This window comes from Dysidea avara, chromosome 6 (genome assembly GCF_963678975.1).
Source record: "Dysidea avara chromosome 6, odDysAvar1.4, whole genome shotgun sequence".
Lineage (NCBI taxonomy): Eukaryota > Metazoa > Porifera > Demospongiae > Dictyoceratida > Dysideidae > Dysidea > Dysidea avara.
Window position 1 is genome coordinate 15,877,255 of NC_089277.1, and position 20,248 is coordinate 15,897,502.

General features: G+C 40.6%; 2 protein-coding genes across 2 annotated transcripts; both read right to left on the bottom strand.

The window, feature by feature from the left end:
• Positions 1-1,105: 1,105 nt before the first annotated feature.
• LOC136258816 (uncharacterized) lies at positions 1,106-5,378 on the bottom strand. Its single transcript, XM_066052163.1, has 3 exons — positions 4,228-5,378; positions 4,081-4,176; positions 1,106-2,207 (listed from the first exon to the last, which is right to left on the bottom strand). The coding sequence occupies exons 1-3, from the start codon at positions 5,317-5,319 to the stop codon at positions 1,218-1,220; spliced, it is 2,178 nt and encodes a 725-aa protein (XP_065908235.1). The 5' UTR covers positions 5,320-5,378; the 3' UTR covers positions 1,106-1,217.
• Positions 5,379-17,969: 12,591 nt separating this feature from the next.
• LOC136259290 (uncharacterized) lies at positions 17,970-19,709 on the bottom strand. The gene has a single exon (XM_066052780.1). The coding sequence runs from the start codon at positions 19,707-19,709 to the stop codon at positions 17,970-17,972; it is 1,740 nt and encodes a 579-aa protein (XP_065908852.1).
• Positions 19,710-20,248: the final 539 nt, after the last annotated feature.

Genomic DNA, 20,248 nt, shown 5'->3' on the forward strand with positions numbered 1-20,248 from the left:
GGTATTTGTAGATCAGTCTTCATTACCCAGCAGATCTAGAAATACACATATTGACTACCACAACAGCAAATTCAGAAACCCCATAAATGCAAATATAGTTGCACTTTGCTAAGGATTTCCAGTGGACTAGCTAATAGCTACTACTACCCTTCACTGCATTCTGCTTTTCAGTACACTTTATTGGTGTTGAGGTGTCATTAGCTATAGGCTAAGGGGCATGCATACTAATAATTGTGACGTTCAGCACCGCTACTACTTAGCTATACATGTTTCTGCCTCTGTTTAGCTATACAAGTTTCTTCCACACGTTATCCCACAAAGGATTCTCCTATTGTCTGGCTTTGTTTGATCATGAGAGTATTTAGAAACAGCATCCTTCATGCAGACTGAAAAATCATCACTGTCAAACTTGTGTATAGTTTGTAGTCATAGTCACCCAATGTTGATGAATCCCAGGTGGTCTTTAGAAGATGATAGTCTAGTGTTCCATAAAGAGAGTCTGCCTTGAATCTGTTGATGTTGAGGCTGGGGTAAGCACTTTCCACAATTCTTCCAACTTCATGATGTGTGAAATAATCCACACCTTCCAGTGTGATCCATGCAACATTATTTTTATCAGTAAGATAGACAGTTGAGGCTGTTGAAGAGACCTGATGCATTATGGTATATAGCTAGCTATATCTAAATGCTTGGTAGCTAAGATTATCATGCATGCATGATAGCTACTCAATGCATATTGCAATCAGTCGTGATTTAATGGAAAAGTAAGTGTTTTAATAAACTGAAATTCCATTATTTTCCACTGAAAAACTGCTAAAAGCACGCTTAGGTTCACCTTAGAGGGCCTAATTTTCAAAAATTTTCCTGGGGGCATGCCCCCAGGCTGACATTTTTCACATGCTAGTGTGCTTCACACACTAATGTAGTCATTATTCCAAATAGCTAATTTGACCATGGATACTACATGAGTTTATCACTAGGGCCTTGTGAAAAGGCTTGGTATCTTCTAATGTCTGGCTAAATACCTATGTTCTTTAGCCCGGCCCCTTTTCAAAAAATCCTAGATCCACCCCGGCAGACCCAGTGGTGACTTAATCCACAACTATTTAAACTTTTAATAAGTGTGATATAGCAATAAATTTTTAGACTAACAAATATTCTTATTATTAGTATTAGTGGGGTATGTATAATATAAAGTATAGTAACAACTTTACTAGTTAGTGTATTAGTTGAGCTTGTCCCAGTTCTACTGTAGTAAGACTGGATGATTTACAATTATCCATACTCCCTCCTTTAGTATATCCTCCAATGACTATAATGGCATTGTTGTTAATTGTTGCTATAACTACTGCACATCTAGCTGATGATAATGATGAAATGTTCTTCCATAATTTGCTAGAGACATCATACATCTTAATATCTGATGTTGTATCACTTGAACCCTTTCCACCAACTACCACTGGTGGGGATGAGCTGGGGACCAGGGCTGTAACCCAGTGAGTGGCATCAGTCATTGTAATCCATTTGGTGGGTGTGTCACTGGTTTCTTGTTGGTCACTTGATTTTGTGATATCACCAACATGTATCTTGTAGGCACTTTTTTTAGTATTTATGTCAGCATCAGCATAACCCACTATGAGTAAATGATCATCAGTAATAATGGGTGTGAAGACAACCATCGGCACAGGAAGATTAATAGACACTTTCTGCCAATGAGAATTCTTCATCCAGTTGAGGACTTCAATATCATCTTGTACTACTAGTGTGTCATTAACATACTTTCCTCCTCCAGCAACAATGACATGCTCCAGGTGAGTAACCACCTCTGGTCTGCTCCTGACTGAGAGAAGATCAGGATAATAAGATGTCCAAGTTTGACTAGTTTCATCAAATGTAGAAACTTTATTAGTCACCAACTTAGTGGCAGACAGACGTCCACCAATAATAGCTAACTTTCCACCAATGATGTGGGGAATGCCAATGTAGTGACCTGAGGGAGGTAACTGATCCCAATGGTCAGTGTTGACATCATAGACATATACTTGATGGTAGGTGTCATCATCAACTATAGTCCCACCAGCAACATAGACCTTCTTGTCTTGTACTGTGGCATATGCATCATACATTCGAGTAGGAAGATTGGCCAGCTGAGTCCATTTTATGTAGTACCTGCCACTAGTAAGTGCTGGCATTAATGGAGGTGCCTCCTGAGTGTACAAAATTAAAAGCAATACCTATCATTCATTCAGCTAGAAAATGTTGGGAATTGCATTAGAGTCATGAATTCCTACATGTTTTGATGACACACAGCATGTTGTGATGTAAACAACCTGTTAAGCAGGAAATAAAGTCATCTTTGCACACATGCTAAATGCTTGGAAATTCCAAAGCTGATCAACTGAGCATCGTTTTACACCATGATCAGTTGATACTGGTAATTAAGTGTAGTATTGAATGGTTATGGGTTAACAAGAGTATAATGCACCTATCATTTGTAACCCCCCAGTACGGATAAAATAGGGGGAACAAATTTGCCCCTAGTAGTGCCCGGGGCCTTTGACTCCAAAATTTAAATTCGTGTGCAGGCCACAGCCCATACATGCTTGTACATGTCAGGCGAATTGTGATGAGGAATCTGTAGGGGACCAACTGTCTATGCCCCAGTAGGCCTGCGCTGGTTATGCCAGCATAATTTGGGGCATAATATATAGGTAGCCAAACGCATTGAGCAATGGCGGATCCAGGATGGGGCATTTCAGGAAAATGCCCCCCCTCCCCCCCCCCCCTCACCTTGTGGAGGAGCCATATTTCTGATTAAAATACTAGCTAAACTTCATGCCAGGCCAAGATCAGCTTATCAAACTCACAAAAATATGCACATTTTAGTAGCATTTATTACGAATTCACCTGAAACTAAAGTGAACCAAAGTCAAGCTAGCTATGAAAAAATGTCACTCAGCACCTTCATGTGTACTAAGCGCCTCTAAAATAATTATCGTGTTGCTGTTATTTAAGACATTCAGAGCCTTTTAAACAGCTCTAAAGACTTCACAGCCATCTGCAAAGGCCAAAATGTAGTGTTGATGTTACGGGCCATGTTGGGAGAAATCCTCATAGACTCTTTGTTCCAGCAGTAAGGACAAATTATGGTAAACGATCAATAAAGTATCGTGGAACTTCAATTTGGAATCGTCTGCAAAATGATTTGTATAATGCTGTAACTGTTAAGCAATTTAAATCTTTATTTTGAGCTAGTTTGTAAAGTGTTTTGTTTTGTGTGTGTGCTCATATTGTAACTTATAATTATGTATTTTGTCACAGAGCACAGCTGAAGAACAGCCTCTTTTGGCTGATGCTGTCTTCCCTGTGTAAATGATTACAAATACAAATACAAAATGGTAAAAACCAACAGTGAGACACTACTATGAGGTGTATTATTTGGCTTAATATTTGCTGCTTCAAAAATGCAGCAGCTATCAAGAAGATCTGGCTCTCCCTAACCACCTACAATTTCCTTGTTTGTGCCCCTCCCCTTACCAGGTCCTGGATCCGCCCTTGCTGAGCATAATGCCAGCAGAATAGGTACAATTTTTGTGCATTGGTTATCAGAGAAGCTGAAACTCTGCCTATTTTGCATGATGCAGAATGGGATAGTGTGCAAACACGGTAAAAAAATAGATTTACAGCTCTGTTGTGAAGAAAAATAGTTATAGATATACTCTAATAGAACAGTCACCGCATGTTGAATAGAACTTTCACAGATGCATTAAATACTCTAATAAAGCAGTCAAGATACAATTTTATGTGAGCATATTTGGAGTGTAATGGGACACAACTGGGCATGATTGGAGCATAATAGGGGAAATTTTGGAGCATTGCTCAAAAGCATAATAGGCAATTTCAAAAGCGTAATAGGCTCAGGCCTATGCCCCAGTTGTGGGGCTTTTGCTCTTGCAAATTGTCAAATCCTCACCTAATCCCCACATAGAGGGGGTAAGGGCTTAACATTAACAGTTGCATAAACTTTATCCTCTATACATGACATTTCCCATAGAGTATGTACTAACAATAGTGACTTACTATTTTCAATTTTGATGTCTTTGTTGTTGGTCCTCCTAAAGTTACTCTGTTAAGTTGACTGGCTACTTGTTGTGTTGGTACACTCCTTGTGGAGGACTAAGATAACAATCCCATAATAGTAATGATAACAAAACAAATAACACTCACCAGCTGTTGTTTCAACTGGCCAACTTCAAATTTCAGGTGGTCATTTTCAAGTTTTAGTCGGTCAATTTCAAATTTCTGCTGCTCATTTTGTACATCTCTTTCAGTCATTTGTCTTTTCTGCAGCTCATTTTCTGTCTTCTGCTGCTCCACTTGTTGGTGTAGAGTGATAACATCTTGTGAAAACTCCTTCATGTAAACATGCTTGCTCACTCGGATCCTCTCACAGACAGCTGTTATGGTTGGCCTCATAGCAGGATCATCATCCAGACACTCCTCCACCAGTGGCCTCAATAAATCAGCCTTTCCCCTCATTTTGTCCAGGTACTGCTGACGACGCTCAACTTCCAACAAAGCCACCTTTCTTCTGGTCTTGGGGTCAAACTGAGTTTGTTCACTTGGATGAGGCCATTGTTGGTTAAATGTGTGGAGGACTATTCCAGCAAAAGAAAACACATCCATGGGAGGGCCATACTCTGGGTTGTCAGTCAATGATTCAGGTGGCATAAAGTCAACAGTTCCTGGAGCTTTAGTCATTGTCTTTCTACTATTAGCCTTTATCACCTTGGCCACTCCAAGATCACTGATCTTTGCCACATAATGTGCCGTCAATAAGACATTATTGGGGGAGAGGTCTCGATGGATAATGGGAGGATCATGGTTGTGAAGGTAGCACAGACCAAGGGAGACATCATGGACAATCGAAAATTTTATATGGACAGGAATCTTATGTTTAACCACCAGTGATGTCAAGCTATTCGCCATCATCTCCATAACCATTACTGGTAGCCGCATCCTTCCTTGTACACCGCCCGCCCCCACAGAGGGATAATAAACACCTAGGAATTGTATGATGTTTGGATGATGTAATGCATTGCATTGGCGACACTCCCTCATAAACGATCCCGCTGTTGGTGTTATGTCCACATCTCCCACCTCTTCGACCAGAATGGAGTGGATCTCTTTGGCAGCACATATCGTTTCACAATATTTGACAGCGTAAACTCTACCGTACGCCCCTCGTCCCAGTTCTTTGCGATCTACTTTGGTAACTCCCTCCAGAACTAGACCTTGAAAATCATCACCAGAAGCCATTATTTTTTCCTGTCAGTGTGTGGCCATAGATAATATAGTACAAATAGGGATTCGACCTTTGTTTGGGAAATGACGTCACTGTTGCGAATCCCTATTGGTACTATATTATCTATGGCCACACCCCGACGATAGATGGCTCTTGGAGTAGAGGAGCGATTAGTAGGTGCATGAAGATTAAACACTTCAACTATTACTAGGAACTAATAGTTGAAGTGTTTAATCTTCATGCACCTACTAATCGCTCCTCTACTCTAAGAGCCATCTATCGTCGTCATGAGAACACCAAAAAGCGCACATATATATGAAGCTTGCATTCGTGAGGTGGAGCATGGAACTTTTACTCCTCTGGTTTTCTCAGCAACTGGTGGGATGGCTGACCAAACAATTGTTTTTTATAAACGTTTAGCTTCTCTCCTTTCAGAGAAGAGGAATGAACATTATGCTGTTGTTATGGGCTGGTTGCTTGTCATTTTCTTTTACGATCAGCCATCCGATGTCTACGTGGTTCTCGCTCTTCTGCCGGTAGATTTGTTCATAGATATACTAACCCCAGTCCCCAGGTACCTGGGGTTAGTATATCTATGATTTGTTCGTGAGAACCCATTAGCTGCAGTTGACTTGGTACAAGCAGAGACTGGGCTTCCCCCATTACATGACTAATTATTATGGCATTATTTGTATCCTTGATTTGTATGCATTATATACTATCTCCATAGTAACAAAAATAGGCACCGTAATTCTTCGATTATTATACCGTATTTCAGCCATATTGTGCAACCAAGAACTGTATCGAGCGTTGTATGGGGAATTTTCGAGCCGCTTTACAGGTTAGCCTGTCTGTTATATATGTTAGTACTAACCTTATATGATGTCCATCCGCCATGTTTTTTTTTCCGTTTGTTGCGTTCGGAACCTGCGCAGTACAGTGGATTTCTCTTGCGTTCGAATTTTGCGTAGCCCGTATTGTGCACGTGCCAGGCTTTGAAAGTGAAGGCACGTGCACAATACAGAATACGAAGATTCGAACGCAAGAGAAATCCGCTGTACCTAATTCCAACCCCGTGTGTGCACAACAATATAGCCGACTGAAAATGGTTGTTATGGAGATGGAATATCTCCATCAATAAGGAAACTTTAACAGAGGCTCCAACCTTAGATTTCTCTTGGGAGTGAGACTTTTGACAAAGGTGAACAATGGAGATGTAGTCCTTCAGCCACACACATGCAATTCAACAAAGTTATATTATAACCAGCACTTCAGGATGTCATGACATTATAATAGCATCAGATGGCCTCCTTGTGCTAGTTATGAAAGTGTTTGCACATACAGTTACACCATTGAGAAGTTGTGTATTACCAGCTTCTAGTGTAATATATTAATAACTGCAAGGTGTGTGTGCTAGCTACTGTATATTACATTACGATTGCCATGACAACCACGTGATCCGCTGGAGCCAGGGGCGTAGCTAGCCAGAAGGTGATGGAGGGGCAGGCATACCCCCACGAAACACTCAAAATCATTCATGATTGCAAAAAAGGCTAATGACCCAATGGTGGACTAGCCAACATACGGTGTTGTATTATTACAGCTTAAAGAACTAGCTACGTAACTATTTCAGTACTGACTGCTTCCAATCGAGGTAGCTATATTCGTCGAGCATCATCGCACGTGCCACAACTGTACTCCAACAAATTCATCCACAGTCCGGTAGAGCTAATACTTTAGTGCAAATACAGGTTACTTTACGTTAGCCACAGCCTGTGCTGCAGTCCTAGCACACTGCTGACAGGATGACATATTCACTCACTTCACTCGGTAGTCTGGCGGCGCCCGCCCCTTCGCATAGAGTAAGGGTCTGGTATGCTTAGTATAGTGGAGTTGTACCGGATTACCAAAAACTGGTGCAACCAATCAGAACGCTCCACGTTTAATCAGCGCATTTTTGTGTATTCTACGTCATAAGAATGAATCAAATGCCCTAACGGTACTGAAGAAACAAAAGGAGTTAGCTAGTAAAGAACAAAGAGAAGAAAGTGTTATATCGGGAAGGGCTTTTCGCCTTGTTTGATACGCGAAAAACCCATGTTACGCTCTGATTTCCTAGGTAGGGAGACATGTGTATTTTATAAAAGTAGACCAATCCACTTTCGCCTGTGTAAAGGCGAGGAAAGTTCAATATCTCTGCCACAGTTTTGGGTGAGGCACTTCCGTTAAGGCCATTTTCATTACGTCATTACATTCAAATTAAATTCCTCCAGAACAACTCGGTGATACTAAGCATACCAGACCCTTACTCTATGCGAAGGGGCGGGCGCCGCCAGACTATTCACTCGGCGAAATTGAAATGCCATGTATTGCACGAAATCCCACCTGTCTTACTAGCAGAACTTGTAAGCTTGACTGATCCACCTGACTGACTGACTGACAAAGTAGAACAGACTGCACTGCCGTACGTACAAAGGTATAGTGTGATCGACTCGATAAAATAAACTTGGTACATTTATTTAGCTAACACTTTATCACCTCGTAGGCAGTAGGTTCGTAGCGTCATCTGGTCTCCTTTGTCACTTGTGACTCCTGCCGCGGAGAAGCGGGTCACTCTTTTTAGATTCAAAAATGTTCTATCACGCGAGTAATCTAGGCTAAATATAGAAGTATGTCTCTAATATTTTCGTTCGATGGATTCACGAGCTAGTTGAATGTTGTGTGTGCGCATTCACTAGCAACCCCTGGTGATACCGCGTAGTAGCTGAGTGTACATAGTTTACAGTCATTTGCGTGTCAGTTTAATACTGGTAAACTTGTGACGAAGGTTTTAAAAAAATCATTTAGTGATGGGGGGGCAAATGCCCCCCCCTTTAGCTACGCCTCTGGCTGGAGCACACACTTCAGCTGTGTCTATGAAATGTCTTGCCAGCTCAACAGCTACCTAACTTCTAATCATGTCCACACAGGTTGTAACTATCTTGCAGCAACAAAACCCCGGGAATAAAAATAAACAGAATCACTGAATTTCACAATTTATATCCCACCTGGATTCCCAGTGAACTTTCAAAATTCCAGTACACTGCTTGCGCACTCAGTCATTGTCTAAATGGAATCAGTCAACCGCCATTGAGAATTCCGACCGCCTTTGAGAACTCTGACCGCCAAACGAAAGTTTGAACAAGAGAACATGTGATTGCTGAAGCATTAATTATATAGATCACCTGGCATGCGCCGAAACCTTCTTAGCCTCAGGAAGCCTTGAGTGAAGCAGTCAGCGCTAGAAAATTCGAGGAGTGAGTATTACTTGTAGGCGTGAGAATACAAATGTTGGGCGTGAGATTGAAGGCCAAATCGTGAGAGGGTGTGAGAGTTGGAGCCTCTGCTTTAGGGCAAAAAAAAAGAAAAAAGAACTAATAGTTTTGTGTACGGACAATACTCGGTACGGGTTTGATGGGTCTTGGTTACGGGCTCAGAATCAGCCTCGCTTCACAAAATATAACCTTCATACAAATCTTCAGTCGTTGGGGACTTAGTTGCTGCTTAAAAAATTCTCGTACCTTGTCACAATCCTTTGTATTTGTATTTTTTTAAGGATAAAGGCTTATACCTGTACATCCATAAACAAATTATGTACTTAGCTATTCTAATTACTATACAAAATCAAATAAGCAATTACTGTAGTGTCTGTCCAGCAGTGTTTTAAAATCATTGAGAATCAACAATAGATTGGGGTAATGAATTCCAGTCATTGATTACTCTGTTACTATAAAAATTAGATCTTGTATACGAATTAGTGTGATGTTTGAATAATTTCCTTGTGTGACCTCTTGTTCAGTAGAAATAGCAAAAAATATTGGTGCAACCATAGCGAACAAGTTCCAAGACACTACTGAGACTGGCTGCAAACTGCCGTGATTTGATAACACTCACTTAATCTAATGGTGAATAGGAAACTGTCAAGGTAAATTCAACAAGAAACAAAGTATAGCTAGCCACTCAAAGTCCCTACCTGTAACAAGGATTGTCCGTAGTGACGTCACCATTGCGAATCCCTACTTGTACTATATTATCTGTGGTATGGCTTACCAGAAATCACGCACGTGTCATGAATTACTCCAAATAGTGCCCATATTTGACAGCGTGTAATGATGGTTGCTGTATATTGTTTTCAAAGAAAAAAGGTCTAAGAGAGCCAGTAATTTTCTAAAAGATTCCGATGGTTCAGTTCACCACAAAAGAAGTAAGTGATGGTGTATACCTGCGACACCTTCGCAATCTGTACTGTGACCTGATTTGAAATTGCATGAAATCACAAGAACTTATCATTGTGGGTTAAAGCAGTTTGTTCGAGGTACGCTTCCTTAGCAGTGCATAGGAACGTACATAGGTGGATCTGAGGGGGTGCTGTGCCCCCATGGCCCTTCTCTTGCCCCCCTTGGACCTACAGTATTATACTGATACCAGAAACTAGAATCATACATTCACACTGTATTCAGAAGTATAGAAAGCCAATGAGCAAATAGAAGACAACAGATAAAAATGTACTTTACAGTTATAGCATAGATTATCATCTATGGTTATAGCTAAACTGTACACTGTAAAGAAAGTGAGGCAAATAAAGCAAAGATCGAGATACTCTAATAGAGCAGTCACTACTCTAATAGAACAGTCGCAATTCTAATGTAATCAATTTACAATTCATAACAAAACTAGCTACTCCATATTTTAATTTACGTAGTATACACTTTACCATCAAACAGGTTTATCTCATAGGCTAACCAATCTTGCAAAGCATACACTATGTTAGTTAAGTGCTATCAAAAATGCTCTCAAATTCAAATCTAGGAAGTCTAATTTTTAAACATTTCTTCAACTACAGTCTTAAAAACTGTATGTCTATCATTCATCCAGCTATATGCTAAATAAAGTTATGCAAATGAATATAACTTGTGTACTAGAATTCCATTCTTATACTCTTATCAGGATAAACACTGCTGTGCACTAAAAGCTCTTGCCCCCCCTGACAGTGTCTCCTAGATCCACCTATGGGAATGCAATTACAGAATTACAAAATATTTCATCAATTAACAAAAAAATTTACAAATTCTGCATGTAGCAGCAATCACAGCTACATTGTTAATTAATTAATTCCAGTTTGCTGCATGGCGCCTGGTTTTTAAAAATAGCACCCATCAACTTGTTTCTTCATGTTACCATTTTAGTGTTGATGCAATTATGTACATAAGAGTTGTGTGGAGCTATGCTTCATATATGTTTTTGGATGCATGCAAAATGACCACCTATAGAAGCATTGATTCAATCTGCAAATAACTAGGGCAGAACTAGCTTTCAGAAATTCCCAGATGCAATTAAGGTCTGACTATCCCTCTGCAAACTACTTAGTAAAACACGAGCCCATCTCTGTTGACTCTTTATTACACTATTGCTTTTAAAATCTGTTTAAAAGTGCATACATGTATTCTAGCTGCTACACTGAGCACTGTACAGCTTATTTCACTACTGTATTTAAATTGCTGCATGAATAATATAGAAGCTAAAACTAAATGACAAACTGATCAACTTTTCACTCTTCTGTGCTAAGTATACAGCTCTTTATATTAGGGCTGGAATGAAGGTCACATTTTATCCTCTGAAGCTTCTTACAAGAAAGCCACTGAAGCTTTGTTGATTTTGTAGTTTAAAAACTACTCATATGGTCTCACAATTTGTTGCAAATTTAGTACAGGGTGTCAGCAATAGTTGCATTCTTCCAGGAAACACATGGCTTTTTGGTTGATTAAACATCTCTGTATCCATGGTTGCAAAACTTTGAAGGGGTAAAACCTCTGAAGCTTTGTCCCAGTCCAACTTTTTATGTACTTCATATCTAACATTGAGAGAGCTTAAATAAAATAATATATGATCCTCTTCCATTAGTCTCACCTCTAGTATTGTGGGGGAAGAGACAAGCTCCTCCTTCCCTACCTGTTCAACATTACTAAGCTTGTTTCCGGCCTGGGAGTATAGCTACGCTACTGCAAATATATCGGTAATTGATTTTGCATACACCACACAATGAATTTAAGACACAGCCATGTGTTTGTAATTATAAGATACAAGAGTAAGGTGAATGTGCTCAGAAAAAGATTTTTATTTCTGTAGTATGGTTGTGTAATTTTTATTGTTAGTTCATCCGGTGGTTGTGTTAATCAGACATGTTCTACAAGTGAGTATTGTTTGTTGGCAGGGATTGTAACCTAAGAGCAATTAATCTTTGCTGTTTCACACAAAACATGTAGCGTGGTTGTACAATTTTTATTGTTGGTTCATCCAGTGGTTGTACTGTGGTGACTGTCTTTATCAGACATGTTGTACAAGTGAGTATTGTTGGCAGAGAACGTAACATGGGACCACCATTAACACAGTCCTGTAATAGTAGACTGTAAATGATGCATGTGCACTTGTTCAGTAATAGAAGATATGCACGTATTAGTAATAATAAGATTAGCGGTGTGCCCAAGAATTTTTGACAGTGAATGACTATCATGAATCCCATACAAAAGTACTGGTAGCAAATGTGGTTCGGACTATAAATTGCCACATGAATTACAGATGGGATTCTTCCTTTCAGTTATTCTGTTATACATGTAAAGGAATCTATCACTCTGGAGAAACTGCCATAGCTAGACTACTTTTTGTGATTCACACTTTCTATGCATACCTGCAATACATTCGTTCACTGTTGTGACGTAAGAAAGCATCAGGTTTTTATTAGAATGTTTTCGGTTGTAAAGTTGTGCATATCCTCTATTACGTATGTTATCAAGTCACAATCAAGCATTAACAAAATGGACAGCAGAGTTTAGCTGGTACTATTTCACCATTGTGACATTTCTGCTGTTGACATAAGGATATGTGATGTGTACATTAATATCAGATGAGTGTGTGTTCCATTTTGTTGTTGACAGATGATGAGACTAGAGCCTGTAGCAGTCGGGAGGAGGTGATGAAAGGTGGTGAGCTGGGTATGGACAAGAAGTTTGCTTTTCTGTCAGAAGTGGTGTCTGAAAGACACTGAATGCTGTCACTGACATGGGCTTTACTGACATGATGGAAATACAACATAAGAGCATTAGACCACTACTTGATGGAAAGTATGTGTATATATATACAGCTGTACTGTGTGATGTAGAATTATGGTTTGACAACAGTGCCTGAGTACCTTGCCAGTCCAACTATTATGAAAGTGACACATGCATACATGCACACACACACACACACACGCACACACACAAAAGTTAACACACAATCCCCTCTCCTATCTGTGCTAGTCTCACGTGGCCAGACCCTACTCTCCGTGTGGCGCTTATTGATTGACAATTATAAGTGCCTAGGGTCTGGTATAGTTCTGACTTTTTCAGGATGATAATGAAACACCTGGTTAATCTTCATCATGCCACCTCATGTTACGGGTTTTTAGTGAATTCCTTTCTCTGTTGACACTTAACCACCAGTCTGCAATGTGACATAGCATGATGAAAGTTAACCAGGTGTTTCATTATCACCCTGAAAAGGCTCAGGGTGTCAGAACAACTTGCTATTCAAACTATACCAGACCAACTCACAGCTAGGCATGACCGAAGAGTACCACGCGAGACTATATCTGTGCAGTTATTCCATCAGCTGGCATATCAGTTGGTCAGCAGTCAACACCACACTTCCAATGTCTTCGTAAACATGTTCTCCAAACCACTTCATCTCTTGTAAAGCCCCAACAGAGTGAACAACAGGGCTGCCCACAGGGGAAGGGGGGAAAATGGGGCATTTTTCCCTAGCCTGAAAGGGGCCCCTTGAATACCTGTTTAAAAGATCGATATAATCTAATAGAGTAGTCAGATCTTGATACTCTAATAGAGCAGTCACAGTGTTCTGCAGAGGAGCAATGTAATAAGCTTATAAATAAGGAGATATAGTTGGTGAGGGACAGCTATTGTCAATGTTAGCATGTGACAACCTTTTTTTTTGGTCTTTGACTGACAACTAGGCTAAAGTTGTGATTCAGAGTGGAACCCTCCTTGCCCTTGGGGCCCCACTTTAACTCTTTGCCCTGGGCCCCTTAATTTCTCTGGGTGATCCTGGTGAACAGATAGACCAAATTTCAAGAACATTCTGATCAATCTTCTTCTTTTCAGTAGAGTCCTCTGTATCCCTGTGCTAGAGTATGCCTGTCCTGTTTGGCATCCTCTTACTGCTAAAAACATTTAATGTTTTAGAATCAGTACAGTGAAGAGCTGCCTGTTGGGCTTCCAACGGTGGATTCCTTCATTGTATTGTTGGAACCAGTCTGATGTGTGCTTACAAGAGTTTTAAGTGGCCTTCTATCCAACAACATCATAGCTATTTCTCCATTTGTTATATTCATGATAGTCTTCACCACAGAAACTCATTACCTTTTTGTGAACATTTTCAGTTGTCTCAAGTTCCTACAAGATCACATCCTCTATCTATTCGGCCTGTTGCTTCTTCTACCAATTCTTTCCATTATTCTTTCTTTGTCAACAGCCCATTTTTGTGGAACACCATGCCTCATGCAGATTAAAAGTCACCCTTATTCTGTTCAGCCCTCCGTCATTTTCTTTTCTGAATTTTTTGTTGATGCCATTTTGGCTTCAAGCCGTGAGAACACTTTAGCCATTGAACAATGTTTCCCACCCCCTCATTTGGGCATACATTAATTTATTTGTGTATCAGTACTTGACTTCCACCCAACATGTTATTCTGACTCTATTGTTAGGGACTTAATGAGAGCAGCAAATTTTACCTATTATTCTTTCCAGAATTTCCAAAAACATTTTCCTATTCTTTCTTTATTCTTGTATCTAGCCTATTATTTAATGCTCATTTAGTTTCTATGGCTAATCGCTTAGTTTTCAAGATGCAGCTATAAGTAGTTTTGCCAGAATTAATTAATAACATTTTCTAGCCATAAATAGTTACAACAGACTTAGAGTATCTGCAGTAATAATTCATAGCTACATGCTAAGTTAGGTAGATAATAATAATATCAATATGTTCAAAGACTTGAAGAAGATACACTGGTATAAGATGCACAAGTTTCAGGATAGCACAGTTACATCCCTGCAGATTGTTAAAATGAAACAGTTAGACTGCTCTATTAGAGTATTTGAGCGTTCTATTAGAATATATTGATCTTTTATAGAGGCTTTTCAGCCAGCACTCGTATAATAATGCCAACTATATATCTATCTTAGTAACTTTCTTTCTTCTAGCTAATTAAGAATAGACACCCCTTACTTCCACCGATTATTCCTGTGAACATCTGATAATTCTAAAATTATGTCTGTAACCATACGAAATTGGTGACCTATTATTTTGACAGCTATGCCAGCATAATAGGTATGGGCCTAAGCAGCAAGGACTTGAAGTGGAAAAATATTAGCTTTTCTCATACCAGCTGTAGAGCTGATGTACAAGTTGAAATTTCTCCCACGAAATGGTCAGTTGTTTAGACTACAATCTATTGTATACATTGTATGGACATGATTTAGCTTGTCCCTGAACAAACTATCCATCGTAAAGTCAGTCTCTTGAACAGTGAACATAGTGCTACCTATGTGTAAAAATGTAGTTGGTTACCTTGAATAAACACACTAACTTGTCATACCAGCTTTTTGTATTGTATTACACACTTTGTGTGTCTTGATATATAGGCACTGGGGTGGTGGTGATTTCATCAACTAGAGAGCTGTCACTACAGACATATGAAGTGGCTAAGGAACTACTCAAGTATCATCATTCACCACACACTCAGATTTGTGATGGATGGAGCTAATCGTAAGACGGAGGCAGAGAAGTTGTGTAAAGATTTTGATAGCCACTCCTGGGAGATTACTGGATCATCTACAGGTAAAGTATCAAGACACATGGTACCAGGCTGATAGCCTGCACAGGGCAATCAGTCACCCAAGCCAATGTGACTGTATGTATTATATATATGCATGCCTAAAACATTCAATTATGAGTCAGCAGCCAGTACATTCTGGTTATGTTTGGTTACGATGAATGTACAAATCCTAGAGATATCACAGAGAATTTTGGTTATGCAAGTTTAATGTTTTAATCAGTGCTATTGAATTGTTAATTACTGAGTTTACTAAAGGCCTAGATAGGTAAACTTGCTTGTAGAGTAGTTACTTTGTGCGGGATGTGGTCCACATTCGGAAACAGGAAATGATTGGTCAATAAACTATAGAACTAGTTCTCATCTTAGCCCAATGTTTTTCAACTCATAGGATAGCAATGGTAACAAAATACTGTCCGTCTGAGTGGTTTTCATTAAGTCATGCATACTAATCACGTGATTATTAATCGATCCCACAATCATTTATGGCCTTAAAATCTATATAATTACTGCCCAGATGTAGCCTGGCTAACTGGGTTACATACAAAGTATAGGCTGGGCTGAGGTGTAAAGTGTTACATACTATCATGTGTTTACACTACATTGTTTATTGTACACAGGTTCTTCTTAATGAATATGACTTCTCTATTAAAAAAAAGTACAACATTCAGTCACATGTGAATTACTGTGTTTAACTGGTTATCGGTCTCCATAACAGTTGTAAGTATGATGGATATATGGGAAGTTTGGTGTTATTGCCATAGGGTTGGAGACCTGTTTAATCACATGACTTTGCTGATTGGCTTTCAATATACTCTGCATTGATGTCCTACCTCTTGACAGGTCACGTGATACCACCGAAACCACAAACAGGGATACCAGTGCAAATGCTGCAATGGAAAAAAATAAAAAACCAACAAATTAAGAGGCAATGACTTCCCATGTCACCTTAGCTGGCCTAAGGGAGTGACATGTCCCTAGAGCTAAAGGAGTCTTTAGAGGGAGGTGGGGTATGGGAGAGACACGAACTCCTGAAACTTCTTGCACTTGCCGAGTAACACAATGGAGTGAGAGATGCTGGCGAGTCCCTTTATACCCTGTCTAGGAATGTGTTTACCTTAGCAACCTGACACCTCCTCTGGGGTCCAAACCCTACCCATAACTTGTTTACCTTCTCAACCAAGCTGTCCTCTCTGGGACAAATGCTTTAAGGAATGTGCAATGTTGAATGCTGCCATAACGACCAGATGGACACCTCATAAGGGAATGTGCTGTGTTGGAAGCATCTTAGCAGGGATGGATGTGTAGTGCTGTTGACCTGCCAGTTAACCCTGTTTAACCTGCTGTTAAACTTGTATTAACTGGTTATCGGTCTCCATAACAGTTGTAAGTATGATGGATATATGGGAAGTTTGGTGTTATTGCCATAGGGTTGGAGACCTGTTTAATCACATGACTTTGCTGATTGGCTTTCAATATAGACTGCATTGGTGTCCTACCTCTTGACAGGTCACGTGATACCACCGAAACCACAAACAGGGATACCAGTGCCACATAAGCTGGTGAATGCCAGCATTGTATCCCTGGGTTTCCAGACTTCCCTTTCAGGTATTCCATATAAACAACATGTACTTTTGTTCACTGCTGGGACTCTACCTGTGAAATAGCTATACTCAAGCATGATGACTTACACTGATTGATGATTAGTACAAAAATTTTGTGACGCATGTGGTTTCAATGATACCCCTACAGATACAAATGTATGACTACTATATGGATTGTAAATTATCAGCTATAACACAGTTCAAAGTCTGGCCAGTAGTGAGTCAGATCCTGCATGATGATAGCCTTGCTGAGACAGCAGCCAGGTGTTGTGGAGCAGTCCTGATATATAGCTGATAAGATGAACTCTTCCACCTGCCCAGAGTTTGTATAGCCGAATCTTGAATTCCCACCGTAGCTGCGGTAGTGGCAGCTCCTATTCGAAAACTGTGACCTGCATAGTCCTGAGCTGGGAGGCCAGCCTTAGTCAGTGCAGACCAAACTTCCTCCACAAATCTTGACTTCAGTAAAGGTGAGCCATCGTCACAGATGAACAGGGCACCTGGTTGGGGGCCTCGCCGTACCAGATATGCTAACAATGCGGTCACTGGACAGATGTCATCCCCCGTTCTCCCTATGACAACTTTGACACCTATTCTGCCCTGGTCAGTTTTTGAGTGTTTTAGTTTCAATGATATCACTGATGGATTGAAATTGTTGTCTGTTGAGAGGTCACTCAGGGACAAGTGTGTTCTGGGGTCGTATGTTGGACTGACTGTAATCTCTCCTGAGCGGCAGAAAGAGAAAAATGTCACTGATGAAGCTGCCCATAACATTGTGGTATTAAAAGAGGGTTCTGATTGAAACCACACTCCCTTCAGTTTTCGAAGGATAGCTGGAGTTATTGGCAGCCGAGCACGGGGTATTTCCCTTTTTTCCAGCTTCAATTTTGACACCTTTTAGTACCTGCCTTAGACATGGCATTTGGCCCACTTGAGGATCGCCTAGAGATCTGTAGTTGCCGAACACCAGAAAGGTAGGTGTTTATGGAGTTGTGGGCCAAGCCCTGTTGACCGAGGCATGCTACAAAGTAACAGAGTGTACTCTCTTTGGCTGGTAGAGGATTGAGGTTGAAACTATTACAAAAAGTGAGATAGCGACGTTCAGCTGCAGCGTAGGTCTTGTGAGTAGAGGGAGCTAAAGCAGCTGCAAAGTATCCTTGAACAGCTTCATCCAGCTGATGGATGTCCAAGTGAGGTTCTGTGTCACCAGGGTGATTAGTGGGGGAGGAATTATTGAGGGATGAGACAGTGCTTGGGGAGCCTGTGAAATGAAAGAAGATATGTTATTTCTAGATAAAGCATCAGCAAGTTTATTGTCTTTACCAGCTAGGTGAATTGCATGGAACCAGAAATTGTGATGGGCTGCAAAGAAGACCAATAAACGAATCAGGTGCATGAGGTGAAGGTCTTTGCAGAAGGTAGAGTTGATTGCTTCTACCACTGCCAAGTTATCTACTCTGAACAGTACTATCTTGCCTGACCAGAACTTTCCCCATATGGCAGCAGCAAAAATAACTGGGATCAATTCCTTGATAGCTATAGAGAGTGGCTGAAGTCTCTGACACCACTTTAAGGAAAACCAGTGTGGGGATCCGTAGGCTCCACAACCCCATGATCCTGATGCGTCCGAAAACACTGTCATGTCTGCGGTCTGTCTTTGCACATCCCACAGGATGGATATGCCATTCCATCTCTCGATGAAGAGGAACCACCACAAAAGATCTGCTTTTGCTGGAGCATTTAAGCGAATATTGTGAGATGGGTTGCTTCCAATCTCTTGTATGGAGTACAATCTGCGGAGGAAAGGTCTGCCTGGGCGGACCACTTTTGTAGCAAACTGGAGCATTCCCACCAAGCTCTGAAGGTCTTTCTTGCGAATGGACTTCTTCAGAATGCAACACCTTTCAACACAGTCCCATAACAGCTCTTTAAGTATGATTAACTTTTCCTCTGGTAGTCTGAGCTGCAGTGCCACTGTGTCTACCTCTATGCCAAGGAAGGTCAAACACTGGGATGGAACTTCCAGTTTGGATAGTTCTAGTGGAACTCCTAACTCCTCAAATAAAGATACCAGTTTTTTCTTCTGGAGGGTAGCCTCGTCTTCTTGTCTGGCTACAAGAATGAAGTCATCCAGGTAATGGAGACTATTACTGATTCCCTTGCTCTGGAGGATCCACTGCACTGCGTCAGCCACAGCAGAAAAAATTTTGGGAGCTGACCTCAAGCCAAAAGGCAGTGCACAGTCAATATACACTGAGTCCTTCCAACATACTCCAAGGAGAGGTTGGTCTTCAGGATGGATGGGAAGCATTCTGTAAGCTTCCTTGATATCTGCTTTAACTAGAAAGCAACCCTGGTGTTCATGCAGTATTATGGAGGATAGATGGTCAATAGAAGCATACGATAAACTGGACAATTGGAGAGAGATGCCATCATTTATACTATGATCCGTAGGAGAGGATAGGTCCACAATTAATCTCCACTTGCCTGGTTTGTTCTTTTTTGGAATGGCACCCAGAGGGCTGGTGTGAACATCTTGGGGATAAACTCCTCTAGGAAGCTTGATCATTCTGTTGAGAGATACCTCTCTGGCCAGGTATTCTGAGATAACTGACGGCACTTTGGATGGCATATTTTCAGATGCTTTCTGCAGATTATGTGTCCTATCAAAGCCAATCCGGAAGCCTTCTGCAATTCCGCTCAATATGTAATTAACATACATTCTGTCTGAGTGGTGTATTAGCAGCTTCCTCCAGCTCTCCAACACTAAAGGAGAGTGACTACTAGCATACAAGGGTGAACCACCTGCTGCCCCTTGGTGACTACTCAGAGCTAGTAGGTCTTCCATGCAATGGTAGCTGCCATCATTCACCATACTACTCTTGAAGAGAGATAGATTCAGCTGCAAGCCTGTAATGTGAAAGGACCAAGCAGTGATCACACCCCAAGGTGGAAATGCTGGCCCTTTATAAGTGAATGCTGATGGGACTGAAAGGTGTGAAATATTACTAAGGCTGGGCTGCTATTATATATAGACCAATGTCACTTTGAGACAGAGGATCACCCAAGAGCAAACACTTCAAAGGCTTGCAACTATCTACCTATAAGTGATATTTAATTTCCTTTATGTATTATCATGTTATTGAAAAAACAACCAAAAAAGAAAACGTGACTATTTAATCATGAGTAGCATAAAGTTAATCAGTCCAGTGCCCTTTAGTAGGGTAATACTTTCCTGCTGTAGATTTGCAGTCTTTTCCCTGGTGCGGTCTTCCACAATGGTAGCACTTGTGGGCAAACTGGCATGGTTGTCGATCACAGTATCCTTTGAAATTCCACTTTAAACACACAGCAGGAATTGAATATGGTGTAGCCCTCTTTCTTGCCATTGCCTCCTTGTGTGGTTCTTTGGCT